The sequence below is a fragment of the Sorex fumeus genome, unplaced genomic scaffold (genome assembly GCF_029834395.1).
Source record: "Sorex fumeus unplaced genomic scaffold, SorFum_2.1 ptg000094l, whole genome shotgun sequence".
NCBI classification, from domain to species: Eukaryota; Metazoa; Chordata; class Mammalia; order Eulipotyphla; family Soricidae; genus Sorex; species Sorex fumeus.
The window spans coordinates 10,217,535-10,233,182 of record NW_026606151.1 but is presented as its reverse complement, the minus strand read 5'-3'; the positions used below and the strand labels follow the sequence as shown (position 1 = coordinate 10,233,182).

Sequence of the window (15,648 nt, the reverse complement as noted above, 5' to 3'; positions counted from 1 at the left end):
TATTATTTTTTTTTGTTTGGGGGCCACAGTGTGGTACTCTCAGGGGTGCCCATGATGTGACCACATCTCTCCTGGGGGCCACCTGCATGCAAAAATGGTGCACTTCCAGGGTTATTTCCTCAGCCCCAACTTTTAAAACCAAGAGCCTCAAAGAGAACAATCAGCCTTATTTGCAGCTGTTGTTCTTTTACTACCACAGTAGATTTTCCTCCCTAATCATTTGGTTACCAGTCTCAACTCATTGAAAATTTGGGTTATTTAAAGTCCAGGCTCAAGGTCCTCCAATGTGCCCCCTGAAATCTCTCGCCTGCTTTCCTGGCAGCTGAATGACTGGGCTGGGCCATGTGATCACCAAGACCAGTGGGTCAACTCCTACAATCTTTTTTTTTTTTTTTGCTTTTTTGGGTCACACCCGGCGATGCACAGGAATTACTCTTGGTTCATGCACTCAGGAATCACTCCTGGAGGTGCTCAGGGAACCATATGGGTTGCTGGGAATCGAACCTGGGTTGGCCGTGTGCAAGGCAAACGCCCTACCTGCTGTGCTATTAGCTCCAGCCCCAACTCCTACAATCTTTAGACTTGGTGAATTCAATCTTTGAGCCTCGCTCGTTTTTCTAAATATAATGCCTTCTATTTGGGACAGACTGAGGTATACTTTTATTACTGGTAATAGACCATTTAATTCTCAGGTGAGCTGACTGTCTAGGTAATAATTATAACCATTTATAGCATTTCTTTTGTATCCTAAGGAATATGCTAAGTCCTCTGCAAAATGATAGTACTCAACAGTTCTATAAAGTGGGTTTTTTGTTTTGGTTTGGTTTGGGTACCACACCTGGCGGTGCTTAGGGCTTTCTCCTGGCTCCGTGCTCAGGGATCATTCCAGGTGACTCGGGATCAAACCTGGGTCATCCGCGTGCGTGCAAGACAAGTGTCCAACTCGTTGTGCTCTGGCTCCGGTCCCAAAGTGGCTTTCATTTACTTTTTATTCTTGCACCATGCCGGGGGGTTGTTCAGGGTCACTCCTGGCAGTGCTCTGTGAGCCTACTGCGTGGTGGGGATCTAACTGCGGCTGACTGCGTGCAGCGCAATGCCCGAGGTCGGTTCTATCTCTCCTACCCTGAAGGTGGCCTTTAAAGTTCCCACTTCACAGAAGAGGAAGCCAAAGATTAGGGCTTTTGCGTTATCCGAAGGTCAGCCTCGCAAACTGCAAAGCTAAAAATCCCAGTCTTTGTGTGGCTGACAGCAGAATCCTCTACTTAACGGGACTTTGGTGAAACCATGCATTTTATTTCGGCTACTGTAGGCTTTTTATTAAGTTCATGCACGGGCACTGTTGCTGTGTCAGTCTTTTTGTTTTCCTTCTCTTTTTCAAAAAGAAGAATAACGTCCTAACCTTAGCTCGGGTCTTTTGACTTGACTCTCCGCTTCTTTCCTGCTCCCCCTTGACCAAACCGGTGGCAGGAAGAGTGGGAAGAGGTTGCGTATCTTTCGCCTTCCCCGTTTTAAATCCCTGTTTTAGAGACTGAAGCCGAGAGCCGCGGCGAAAGGTAGCAAGGCGCGAGGATTGTGCCTCTGCGGCGACCGGCTTCCGCGTCCGCCTGCCTGAGACTCCGCTCCCCACGCCCCTCCACCAGCCCCCCGCCCCTCTACGGTCCTCACGCCCTTCGCCGGGAACTACATTTCCCAGAGTGCCACGCGGCCCCAGAGCGCGGGCTCGACCGAGCCCTTCCGGCCTCCTCGCCTCTTTCCACCCCCCCCGCGCGTCGCCGGGTGATGACGCAGACGCGCCGGGCGCGTCCCGAGTGACGCGCCGCTGGCTCGCGACCGGGGCGGCCTTAGCAGCGGCAATAGGCGCCACAGCAGCAGGCGACTGCAAGGACGACGACTGAGGCGGCGGCGGCGGCGGCGGCGGGCGTTGTGCGCGGAGGGGAGGGGGAAAACGGGCGGCGTCGTCGTCGGCGGCGGCGGCGGCTCCTCCAAGTGCGGCAGCGGCCGCGACGGAAGCGGACGACTCCCCCCTCCCCCCGGAGCCGGGCGTGGAGTAGGGGGGCGGGCGGGCTTTAGGCCTCAGCAGCGCCCGGAGCGGCTCGCGCGGCCGGGGGCGAGCGGGGGGTGGGGGGTGGGAATCTCCATAGAGACCGCGGCCAACACGGCGGCGGGGGTCGGCGCGCGGCGGGCCGAGGCGACCGCGCCGCACGGCCGGTCCCGCCACCCCCCGCGCGGGGGCCCCGCGCTGCTCCGGTTCTCGCTCCCCGCGGCGGCGGCGGCTCCTCCGGGCCTCGCGAGGGCGGCGGCGGCGGCGGCGCGCGTGCCGCGCGGTGGGGGCCGCCTGGGTGGACTTTCGGGCCGGCCGGGGGCGGGCTCCAAGGCCGCCGCCTCTGCCTCTCCCGCCCCCTGAGCCGCCCCAGAAGCGGGAAGCGGCGGCCGCTCCGCCATGGCCTCGGGAGCCGGAGGAGCCGGAGGGGGCGGCGGCGGCGGCAAGATCCGGACGCGGCGATGCCACCAGGGGCCATTTAAGCCTTACCAGCAGGGGCGACCACAGCAGCAGCAGGTAGGGGCGCGGGGGAGCGGCTCGGGGGGTGTGGGGGGGCGGCGGGGACCCCCACGTGGAGCCGGCCGGGCCCGAGGGCCGCCGACGGGAAGTGGGCAGAGGGCGGCCCGCCGGGCACCCACGTGTGCTCCGGGCCGCCCGCGCTCAACCGTCCGGGCCCCCCGGGTGGGGGGGGGGGCGCTCCGAGGTGCGGCCCGCGGGGCTTTGGGGACGACTCTTCCTTTTTTTTTTAAAAAATTTATATAGTTTTTTTTTTTAATTTTGGAGGAGGAGGAGGAGCGGGGGAATTCCTCGCAGTCTCCCCGGGGGAAGATGCGGCCCGCGCCGCCCGCTCCTCGGGACTCCCGCCGTTTCCGTCCGAGGCGGCCGCTCCGGGGACAGCCCCGGGGTGCGACGCGGGCCGCGGTGACACAGGAAGTGGGAGAAGGACGGGAGCTCGGCCGCGCCGGGCGCTGCGCGGCCCTCCTGGGGAGCCCGGACCCCGCCGGGGGGTGCCTTTTGATTTTTAAATTTTTCTTTTTTTTTCTTTCTTTTTTTTACCCCTTTGGGGAATTTTTGCCCCTGGCCACTTTTACCTGCGTCCTCGGTTCGGCGTGGCCGCGGCGCCCTCGGGACAGTCGTTCCGCGCGGCGAGGCGCGTCTCCCCCCCCCCCCTCCCGCGACCCCCACCCCCACCCCCAATACCGCGCGCCCCGGTGCTCCTGCCCGAGGCTGCAATTGGCCGTCGGCACCCCCCCCCCCCCGGGGCACCGCGCTCCCCATTTCTGATCTCATGCACGAAATATGTTTTAATTTTCTACGGGGCGTAGACTGGAGGTTGCGGTGCTTTGGACACTCGGGAGAATGTTGGGTGGTCGTTTTTTTTTTTTTTAATTTCCCCCATTCCCACCTCCCCCCCCCCCTTTTTTTTTTTTTAATTTCACCGCCTTGTGCAACTCGTGCGGTGGTGGGTTGGGAGAGTTTGAATCGTGGCAAGCTGTTCGATTCGGGTTTCGGAGAAATTGGGTTCTGAGAAAAATGCCGCCTTTTTTTTTTTTTCCCTAATATCTATGTTACTTGTTCTAGCGATCGGGGGGGAATATGTTAGAAACTTCCGTTTTGACCAAAGTCATGTATTAAAATTCTTCATGATGCTAAACGGTGGGATGTGTAAAAAAAAGTCAGATCTGACAACTTGTTTTACTTCTTTAAACTTCCAGAGTGCTTTATTCTGGATGATGATGATGATGATGATGAATATTACCCGAACCCTTCGCATTTTCTATTATTATTATTATTATTGGTGTGGTTGTGTTAAATTGTATTATTAAAACAAAAAGACCCACACCCAGCACTTCAAAACTAAAAATTTGAGGGAAATTTGTTAATAGTAAAAAATAAAAAAGATGGTGATGGTTTGTAATACGATTGCTGTTTGTGGTTAGAGGTCTTGGCATTGTTAATTCCTCCTTCTAGTACTGAAAGTGCCTGATTCAGATTTCTTTGTGAGGAACCAGGGAGACGCAGCCAGTTTTAAGATTAGAATGCAGGTCACAAGCTTGGCCGTTTAACCTAATCCTTTACTAGAATGGAAGTTAGACACATGCTTTCTGTTTCTCCCTAATAAATGTGTTTGAGTGCTTTCTTCGATCTCCTTAAAATTACAATGTAGAGAATGAAACGTTTTAAAATAGTCTAGAACAGAGCTAATATATTCCAGGTGGCAAAAGTTATAGTAATCACAGTTTATTTATAAATGTACTTGGTTGAAAATCTAATTTTGGAGACTTGATGCCTTAGCAAACATAACACGGACGATCTGGATTATCTTAGAGCTGGTAGGACTTAAAGCTGTGTAGATGTGTCTGAGAGCTGAGTAATTTATCATTACCCCTGCATTTAAGGTGCTCTCAGTTTCTTGCCCTGCCATTGAACTGTGAAAAAGATAACGTATCTTTAGCTTTTGAGACTTGGGGATTAAAGATATTGGGGGCTTTCCTTCGTCATTATAGTCAGTGTGACTTAATATTGGCAGAAACTAGCAAGGAAGCATCTAGGAATACAGAAAAGGCTAATTTAATGGGCTTTTAAAATCAGGATTTTCTCTCCGCCTTGGTGGAACTTCTGTGGACTGCCCCCTTGCAGTCTGCTATCTTCGCGGTCATCTGCTTTGCAGCAGCTGCTGAGTCATCACGAATGGCATGGAGCGTCATGACACGGCATGTTTTCAGGCTGATGTTATTTGATCAAGTGTCTAGGGCATTTTGGAGGGTGGCGGTGGTGAAAAGTGAAGGTTTTGGTTATATGGTAAAGAGTCGGACTAAGAAAGAGCCCTCTGGCACTGTTGATGGATGTTTGCAGTTTGCAGCCGACCAACTGGCCAGTACAGGCACTGCAGTACCTGTGACTTCTGCCGGGTGTTCATCTGACTCGTAATTTCCTGTTTTGACTTCTGGTTTCACCCTTCTGAGACGCAGCTACGTGTCTACATTTTTTCCCTTTTAAAACTTTCAAATGCCTCCTTGCTTGAAATTGTGAGGCTAGAAATACATCTTCTCATTGAAGGAAGTGAAGGGTAGTTAAGAATTGTGAATGAATTGAAGAACAATTGGGGGTAATAGAAGTGGATCATTTTCACTTGCCTTTTCCCCTGCCCTCTCTTACTTACCCAGATACCTTTAGGAAATAGTATCAGTTTTTTTCTAGTCAGCTCACTCCTTTCTGTGTGTGTAGTGTAGTGTAGTGTGTGTGTGTGTGTGTGTGTGTGTGTTGGGGATGGAACACAGGGCCTCACAATGTAAGTCAAGTGTGCTGCTTTCGGGGTCTTCCTCTTTTCACTTGCAGGTAGAGAGGTCACTTAAAGAGGATGTGGTTAGTTCATGTCACCTGTGCAGTCTCCTTTCCCATTTCCTCCTTTGTGCAGCTTGTCAGGCCCAGAAAGTCCGCTCTCCAGTGATGAGGCTGCTTTTCTTAATAGACATCTCAAAAACTTGAGCCCCCAGGCAAACCAGAACCTTACTCTGGCTGAATTTACTGCCACCACCTGGTGAGCCACAACTACTGTTCTGCCCTTTTTTGGGGTGGGGTGTGGGTGAAGAGTTGTTACTCTGTTTTGGATCTAAGGGAATCCACTCCTTCTGTGTATTTCTTACACATCAATTCCGGATTTAAGTTATCAAAATGATATGGGAAAGTCAGGAGTCTGCAATCCTTTTCTTCTGTTAAGGACCAAGATAGTATTTTAGACTTTATGGCTGCAAGTTGTTTTGTTTAAACAATCCTTTAAAAAAAAAAGTCAGTTTTTTCCAGAGGCCTTTCTGAAAACAGCTGGATTTGGCTCACAAAGACTATGGTTTGCCTATCTCTGTTTTTATGTGTGTTGTTTCTTGCTTTGTTTTGGTACCTTCTATGGAAGGTACCAAGTAAGTATATCCTGTTTGTTATCTGATGGTTAAAGTATATGTTCCAGGATTTGAAAAAAGGGAATATTTAGAGGTTGGGTACTTAACTGATTTCAGAAGTCACTACTTTTGATTTTTGTTTTATCCCAGATGTTAATATTTGCTCTGTCCTTGGTATTTAGTACAATCAGTGGAAATAGAGATGGAGATAGAGCAGTTCGTAGTAAAAAGATGAGCCAGAATGGTGTCAGCATCTAGGTTTGAATCTGGTTACTCAGGTGCTTAGTCAGGTTACTTAATTTTGTTCTGCTTAATTAACTCTTAAGTGATATACATGTAAAAGTTAAGCTGTTTTGTTGTGATTCATTAGAACTTTACGTTTAAATGTTTTAACTCTGAGCATTTAAAAGCATTTAAGTGCTGCCGCCTCATAAAGAGATTTTTTGCCCTTGTATTCCCAAGCTCCTTTTATTGTTGACTCATTTTAATGTAGTTCCTTATAAAAATTCTGTCATTTAAGTGTATTGGAGAAGAAATTTAAATTAGATTGCTAGACAGGAGTGTTAGTCAAGCGGGTAGGGGTTTGCATGCAGCCCACCCGGGTTGAATTCCTGACATCACATATGGTTCCCCAAGCACACCGGGAATAATTTTAGAGTGTAGAGCCAGAAGTAGCCTCCGAGTATTGCCTGATGTTGCTCAAAGACGAAAAAAATAATTTAAAAGAACCCTAGATAATTTCTTGATGTGAAGATTCTTTATGATGAAGTCCTTGTGTATTACATTTTGTTAACAATTTTTATAAGATAAAGGACAGGCCTCTAGATAGATGTTGCCTCCATTTCCTGAAAAGTCTTCTGATGACACAGTTAACATTTAGTTTAAAATACTTTGGTATGTATGTCACTGATTAAAGCCATTCTCATTGGGGGCTGGAGTGATGGTACGGCAGGTAGGGAGTTTGTTTTGTACATGACTGACCTGGGTTTGGTTTGATCCTGGCATCCATATGGCCCCTCCTAGCATTACTAGGAGTCACCTCTGAGCATCATCAGGTGTGGCCCCAAAGCCAAGGGGAAAAAAACCCAAACCAACCCCAAAACCCTCCAACCCCCCCATCAACAAAAAACCCAAAAAATTATCATTAAGCACTAGTATTGGAAAGATGTAATGACCCTTATTTTTATTAAAATGTTTTTTATTTGTAGCTAGTAGTGCTTCCAGTCTTCCTTGTAGTTTTATGTATAAGAGAGTGGGGGTGCCCTTCCCAGCTGATGGTAGGGGGACCCCTTGGAACATTCCCAGCAATACTTGGGCAGCCAGTGCAGTTCACTGCTGGGACTGGAGGATATGGTGGTGCTGGCCCTGCAGTGCATTAGAGACCACCAGGGTTACCCCCAGGGGTGCTTGGGAAGCCAAGTGATGTTCTGAATAGTTTAGTTTTGGTGGTTAAATTCAAATCATGTGATGTTCTCAGGTGCCTGTGTTCCCTGGATTATCTCCTTGGCCCCAAGTACAGTAGCATATATTTAAAAGATTTTCTTGGGAAGTCTTACCACAGATATAATTTGTTATGTTTATTGTCAGAAATAGGATGGTAGGATGCCTTTTCAGTTCATACTATAATTTTTTTTTAAAGTGTGTGTGTTTGCTTGTTTTTACTTATCTTGTATAGTGTGATTTAAAAGACAAACTCCTTTCATTTTCAAACGGACTATGTAAGAAAAGTGGCAGTATCTGAGTGGGTACCTTTTTTTTTTTTTTTAAATTTTGGGAGGAATGCCAGGTACAGAACCTAGGGTCTCATGCAGTTGTGCATTCTCATTCCTAACTCTTTGGTAGACTATTTCAGATTTTATTGGATCTTCTATTGCTAGTTTGGAAGGTCTTTGAGGTATTCCTTTTTGTTGGGGGAGGGGCGGTACTTTTATTGTCCTAATTACTGATGTCAACTTTATGAATAAAAGATCAAGATAGGTTTTATGTTTTTTTGGGTGGTGGTGCTCATCTGGTGATGCTCAGGGCTTCCCTCTGGCTCTGCACTCCGGAAACACCCCTGAAGGTGCTGGGGGGACCACATGGGATGCCAGGGATTGACCACCCTACCCATTGTACTATCACTCTGGACCAAGCCAGGTTATATTTTGGAACACTTAAAATCCAGAATGTTTTTGTGTTTCTTTTGCTTTGATATCTTGAAGTTGAGAAGTAATGGAAAGTTGGGTTTTGAGTGGCTAGAAAGAATTGGATTGGTGAATAAGAAAGGCTTGGCTGCTGAATGTAAGATTTAGCTAATAGTTTAGTTTTGGTGGTTAAATTCAGATCATTAAAATTGATTTACTATAACTACATTAGAATTTGAATGCTTCATTTTTTCCTTCAAGTAAATGTTAAAGTTATAATTACTAGCATTAGTAATGTCAGAATAGATGTATTAAACTAGAGATAACTGATAGAAAACTACTTTTGGATTTTTGTTACTTAGTATTTAAGATTGCTCCTATAATCAAGTACTTACAGTCTCAGGCGAAATCTTGGGGTTTTTTGACTTTCAGAAAACTTTGGGTAGAGAATGAGAGAGACAGTATAGTGGTTAAGGCACCACAGCTGACACTGGTTTGATTCCAAACACCACATGCCATTCCCTGACCTGAACACCACCAGGAATAAGCCCCGAGCATAGCTGGGGGGGGGGGAAGGGGGGAGGTAGTGGGGTGTGTGTGTGTGAGAGAGAGATAAGCTATAATAAAAGGCAGCCCCAGGAGGTAGGAATCAAATTATCATATATTTCAGGGTTCTCAAACCCTAAGGTGTTTCATGTGTATTATTTACATTATTTATATATTTATAGAGTTCCAGTGAGACTGAGAAAGGAGATTTTGTAATTGAATGCTGCTGCTTAAAAGATGAGAATGTGAAGGAAAGTGTTGGACAACACTGAAGTCAAGAATGGGTAGGGCACTTGCCTTGCACGAGCTGACCGTGGATTGATCCTGGGGACCCCATATGGCCTCCTGAACCTTCCAGGAGTGATTTCTGAGCACAGAGCCAGGCGTAAGCTTTGAGTCCTGAGTGGCCCCGAACCAAAATAAATAAAAAGTCTTCATGATTATCTTGGCTATTTGTTGGAGGGGAGTGGACTTGCCACACGTGGTGGAGGCGGTGCTCCAGGCTGGTCCTGACTCTGCTCGGGAGTGACTCCTTGCAATGGTGGGGGACCTGGATCATGCGGGGGATCAAACTGGGCTGGCAGATGGAAGGCAGACAGGCTCCTTGCCTCTGTGCTATCTCTCTGGTTATTCTGAGACTACAGATGGGTAAAAGGATAAATAGAAAAAGAATATATTACCTGTTCCCCCTCCCCCAACTAATTTCGGGGAGGGGGCATACTCAGAGGAATGTATGAGCTACTCCCGGCTCAATGCTTGGTGGTCACTCCCAGTGAATTGGGGTCATGTACCAGGGATCATATCTTGACCTTCAGCAAGCAAAACATGAGTTCAGCCTGTTGGGCCATTTTTTCTGGCCCTGAAGCAGTTTTTTTTTTCCTTTCTGTTTTGGGGGGAGGGGGTGTGGATGGGAGTTGGACCACACCTAATGGTGCTTGGGCTATTCCTGATCCTATTTCAGGGTCACTTCTGTCAGAGCTCGGGGGGTGCATATGTGGTGTCTGGGATTCGAAATAGTGTCATAGCTTGCAAGGCAAGTATTTTGTGCTATCATGGCCCTATAGCAAGTATTTTTAAGATTTTAATGTCCTATTTGTCTTATTTACTTATTTATTTTTTTGCTTTTTGGGTCACACCCAGCGATATACAGGGGTTACTCCTGGCTCCTGCACTCAGGAATTACTCCTGATAGTGCTTGGGGGACCATATTGAATTCTGGGAATTGAACCCGGGTGGGCCTCGTGTAAGGCAAACTCCCTACCCATTATACTTCTCTCCAGCCCCTGTCTTATTTTTTTAGAGGTCCTTCATTAATTATGCTTTCTTTGGCTATCCTTGTCTTCATTTAACTAGTTTTATGTGGTTCTAGGAGATTCAGTTTTTGTGTGGTCTTGGATAGCTTCACAAGTTGTCTTATGTTTAATTATTGTATTAGAGTGGTAATGAAAATTAGTACTGCTTAAGGTGAAAGTATTATGCTTTCTGCAACAGCTGTGTTTACTGATGTTCTTTTTAAAAACTTGTCACAAAATACTAAGATGTGGTACTGAGAAGTGGTTTGTTACCAGAACACTGTGTCAGGCCAGAGAGGTAGCTCTGGAGAGTGAGAGAATGAGTGTATACTTTGCTTACAGGATGCCTGGTGTGGCTCCTCCAAAAACAAACCCATGCTGTACTGTGCAGTATAGCCTGTAGACTCTCTGCAGACCCGTAGTCTGCCTTTGTGGAGCTGATGCCCTAGTAGAGGCGATAGGCTCTTATCATCCTGTCTGACAAGTATCACCATGTACAAGTACAGAGAGCATTATTGGCACATGTAGAAGAACCACCCTCCCAGCTTGGGAAGATTTTCTTCAGGAAAACTTAAATCAGTGGTGTCACTTATGCTTGCTACTGAAACCTCTGAGCATAGACACCATCAGTCTGGTAATGCTTTGGTTTATTTTTTCAGTTGGCATGCAATATTTGTAAAAGTTGGTGTAATAGGTGATGTCACAAGTAACGAGAGATTATGAACATAAAGTGGTCTTCTAGGTAAAACTTGATACTGTGGTTGAACTTAAAATCGGCCGTTAACTGATTATAAGTTCAACATCTTAACTGATGTTGTTTTTCATACTGTACACATACAGCTAGAGACAAAAATGGATTTAATATTTCTGGATTTATTCAATTTTGCATTTATTAATAAGGTTGCCAAAAGCTTGAGGAGCATGTAGCAAGGATAATGTGTTTCACTATTTCTATTTTGTTCCCTCTGCTGTAATACTTCACTAGAAATTAGCATGGTTCATTACTGACTTTTCCAGGTCTTCCTTTGTATAAAATACTTAATCCTATTCTGTTTTCCTTCTTCTCGCTTTGTTCGCTTTGTTCGTTAGTATATACATGATACATGTCTGTTTATTTAGAGGGCAGAAACTTACCCCCTGTTGTCTCCCTTGTAGCAGGCTATCAGTAAGTGCTGATTAAATTGAATGAGGTAAGGCAGCAATACTGCCTTTATCTCCATGTGCTAGACAAAACTTTTGTTCACCAGGATAAATCCTTCTTTCTGGTCAGTTTATTTTACAGAGATAAAGGTTGAATAATTTTAGATAGTGTGAGTATTTCCTCAGGTGTGATGCATATGTTCCATTATTGATAAAATGATAAATCTAACCTAATAGTAGATTCAGTTTTTAAATTTTTATATTGAGGAAAAATTTAACAAGTATCACTGTCATGGCAATTAGGAATCCAGCATGAAACAGTAATTTTCTTGCACTGGGGATTCAGATACGTTAAATTTTATTTTTATATGTTTTAGATTTTTGGACCCACCTGGTGGTGGTGCTCAGGGTTTACTCCTGGCTCTGCATTGAGAGATTACTCCTGGCAGGCTTGGGGACCGCATGGGGTGCTGGGGAATGAAGGCAAGGCAAGCACCCTCCCTACCTGCTGTACTATCCCTCTGTTCCAATATTAGTAAATTTTAGTTTAGTAAAGGGTTTTCTAAGCAAAGTTCATGAGCTTTAATGAGTGAACTTTATATTTAATTTGACTCTCTCCAGCCCCTCCCTACCTACCTGTGCTCAGGGCTTAGTTCTGGGTAAGGGGTCACTCTAGGTGGGCCTGGGGGATGTCCTATGTCATGCCATGGTTAAACCTGGGTCAGTTGCTTGTAAGGCAATCCCCTTAAGCACTGCCCACTGTACTGTGTCTTGGACACCTATGTGTATCTTCTTCTTCTTTTTTTTTTTTTTTGCTTTATGGGTCACACCCGGCCAGGCACAGGGGTTACTCCTGACTCATGCACTCAGGAATTACTCCTGGCGGTGGTCAGGGGACCATTTGGGATGCTGGGAACTGAACCCAGATTGGCTGTGTGCAAGGCAAATGCCCTATCTGCTGTGCTACCGCTCCAGTCCCTCTATGTTGCATTTTGAAAGCAGGTTTATATTTTAAAATACGGAGGAGGTAAGAAAATCTGTGTTTTGTAATTATTAAAATTGGGTGCGGGTGGATTTAATCTTTCCATAGTTATTAACATAGAAAAGGGGAAGAGTGTATTTATTTTTTTTCTAGTAATGATTATTTTAGGGCTGTTGGCTGCATTTGATGCTAGAGAGCTTATGTTGTACATGTGTTTAAATCTATTTGGCAAATACATGAGAAAAAACATTTTTCAGTTATACTGTTTTGAGTTTGCTCTCAAGGTTGATTTATTTATTTTGCCTTGACTATTATTTTTTGGTACATGCTAATTTGTTTTTTTCCCTTGTGTGATTTTTCTCTGAAATCCTACTAACGTTATTTTATGAAAGAAATTACTTCCTAAAATTGATTTCCTAGTTTCTAGTAGCTTGTTTTTATCGTTAGTTTTAAAAAACTAGTAAAATCAATCAGTATGTTTCTGTTACAATTTGAACATTATGAAATTCTTTCAACAGTATTTTATTTGACCTTCATAATAATTCTTACCATGTAATACTAGTAGGATAGCACAGCGGTAAGGCATTTGCCTTGCGCACGGCCAGGTTCAATTCCTCAGTCCGTCTTGGAGAACCCTGCAATCTACCGAGAGTATCTCGCCCGCATGGCAAAGCCTGGCAAGCTACCTGTGGCGTTTTCAATATGCCAAACTCAGTAGCAACAAGTCTCACAATGGAGACGTTACTGGGCCCGCTCGAGCAAATTGATCAATGGGAGGACAGTGCTACAATACTAGTAAGAAGAGATGTTTTTCTTACTTTTTTAGAGTAAATCAAAGCACTCATTCTCCTGATCCCAGAGCCTGTGTTTTTATTCACGGTTCTCCCGTTGTTCATCGATTTGCTCGAGCGGGCCCAGTAATGTCTCCATTGTGAGACTTAATTGTTACTGTGTTTGGCACCGTGATAATAGTTCATAAGAATTTATTACATTTGGGGCTGGAGCTATAGTGGAGCGAGTAGGCCTTTGCCTTGCATGTGGTCGACCCAGGTTCGAATCCCAGCATTCCATATGGTCTCCTGAGCACTGCCAGGAGTAATTCCAGAGTACAGAGCCAGGAATGGCCCCTGTGCATCACTGGGTGTGACCCAAAAAGCAAAAAAAAAAAAATTATTACATTCAACATTCCAACTTCAATTCCACCACCATCACACCTTCCACCACCATTATTTCAAATTTTCCACACCCAAGCCTTCCCCCAAAGCAGGTCCTAAATAATTTATTTTGCAGTGCTTGTTATGAGTAATCTGCTAAAAGTGAACAAAAAAAGTTTCCTTAGAGGAAAGAGTGTGAAGATTGTATCTTACTGGAGCCATTGTGCCCTTTTATAAGCCATTACTAATTTTTTTTTGATTGAGATTGATTGCCTTCTACTTTCTACTTACACCCTGTCAAATGTGTTGCGCTACACGTGGTACCTCAGAGGGATAGCATTTGAGATGTCATGTGATGACAAATGCGAATTCTAAAATTTTAAATGAGGTGATAGAGCTGGAATTCAATTTTTAACTGGATACTCATTTGGGGGTCCAGACACATCTCTGCAGCGTGCTGCTCTCTTCCGAGATGTATTTGTGAGTCTCCTGATTATGGCCGTAAGGAGTTTATGTTGTGCCAAAGACACGTCAGTGGGCTTGAGTATCAGGGTCCTGGAAGAACTGGGAGATGGGGAGATGTCACCCATTCCTGACTCCATGAGAACTTGGAGATTTTGGTCAGAAAACCTGCGTACCTGAGTTTTCAGCAGATTCATTCTCATGGATGAGGCTCATCCCGTGGCTGTGGAAATCAGCTTTGTGCATGGCAGCAATAGGGATTAAACTCCAAATTCTTAAGGAGCCCATTTACTATAAAAAAATTACTAACCAACCATAAACAAAGCTATTGATTTCTGGTTTTCAAAAATCTCTGGGCCCCAGAGCGATAGTACACTGGTCCTAACTAGTAGACTAACAAATAAGCACCTCCAGTCCCTAAGTTTTTGTTCTTAAGAGGGGATACAGTAAAAGACTTGCTTGAGGAAACTGTTGAAGTATTGGTTTATTGTACTTCTTTTAATATGTTTTGACTATTATGGATATCTTTCCTTTAGGATTATGACATTTTAGTGCTTACTCCTTAACCTCAACTTAATATAGCCTTTCTATGTGATGGCTTACTATATTTTTCTTACAGGTTAGAATAATTGCCATTTGGGGCAGTTGTTGATTCTTGAGTACATGCTTATGTAAGAAATGAGCAGTTTGTTAATACTATAGAATTTGTAAAACCACTGGCATTAGCAACTGAATTTTAGGAAATGTTGTGGAAGCAGTTTGTCTTATTAATGACTTTCTAAAGATATTAAGAGAGAAATCTTAATTTAAACCTGCTTATGTTATTTCTCCCCAACAGGGCATTCTTAGTAGGGTTACAGAATCTGTTAAGAACATTGTACCAGGATGGCTACAAAGATACTTTAACAAGAGTGAAGATGTGTGCAGCTGTTCAACAGATACAAGAGAGGTACCTCAGTGGCCAGAAAATAGAGAAGATGACCATCTGATATATGCTGATGAGGAGAACGCTAATATTCATGATGGGAGAATCACTCCTGAGCCAGCAGTCAGTAACACAGAAGGTAAATAGAGTGTACATATTTTGTTTGGTGTGACTTAACGTTTTTATGGGGGTGTTTATATGAAGGTTTTGTTTTCATGACTTAGGTTTATATGAGGATGTAGGAAGTACATCCAAAAATCTGTTTGAGAGGGCAAATCCTAGTGATTCTTAGCCAGTCTGACTGGTGGTCTAGTGCTGGAACCCAAGTATATGGGTGCTGGGGGCCTCTAGGGCTACCCTGGTGATGCTCAGGTGACTGTGGCTAGGGCTTAGCCCTGAGTTAGATGATTGTAATGCCCCATTCGTGCCTTAAGCCCTGTAACTAACTTTCCTGCCTGATTGCTTTTTGGGCCACATCTGACTCTGCCCAGTGCTTAATCCTGACTCTGCATTTAGAGACCACTCCTGGCAGAGCTAAGAAACCATGTGGGGTGCTGGGGTTGGCCATCTGCCCTGCCCACTCCTTTACTATCTCTCTGGTCTTATGACTTATTTTTTTATTACTGGGTGTGGTAGATTTAAGTGGCTAATGCGTAAACTAGAATTGCAATTTATCAGAATTAGATGAGATAATTATTTTATGAGTTTTTGGCTTATTTTGTTGGAGGCTAATAATCAGTTGAAAGTAATGTGTAAGAGGGAGATTCCGCCTATTGTAAGTGGAGCCTATGATTTGCTTGCAGAAAGCACAGTTCCAATCCTCTGGTCTCAACACACATACACACACATACAAACACTCTGCTGGGTATGAGCAAGACTTGATTTTGAGCATAAATTTTCATATCACTGACTGTTTTTTTGTTTTCTGTTTTTTTGGGTCATACCCAGCGATGCTCAGGGGTTATTCTTGGCTCTGCAATCAGGAATTAACTGGCAGTGCTCGGGGGACCATATGGGGTGCCAGGAATCCAACCCATTGTCACCAGTTGTTACTCATTGAAAAATAATCTATTTTCTTCTCTGGACC

At 45.0% G+C, this 15,648-nt stretch overlaps 1 protein-coding gene across 2 annotated transcripts in view; it reads left to right on the top strand.

The window, feature by feature from the left end:
- The first annotated feature begins 2,285 nt into the window (after positions 1-2,285).
- The window catches only part of NUP153 (nucleoporin 153), a 63,808-nt gene continuing 50,445 nt past the window's right edge, over positions 2,286-15,648 (top strand). For both annotated transcript variants that reach the window (XM_056132386.1, XM_056132385.1), the window contains exons 1-2: positions 2,286-2,557; positions 14,475-14,700. In XM_056132386.1, the coding sequence (XP_055988361.1) occupies positions 2,441-2,557; positions 14,475-14,700 (343 nt within the window). In that variant the 5' untranslated portion in view covers positions 2,286-2,440. The remainder of the gene's footprint in view (positions 2,558-14,474; positions 14,701-15,648) is intronic.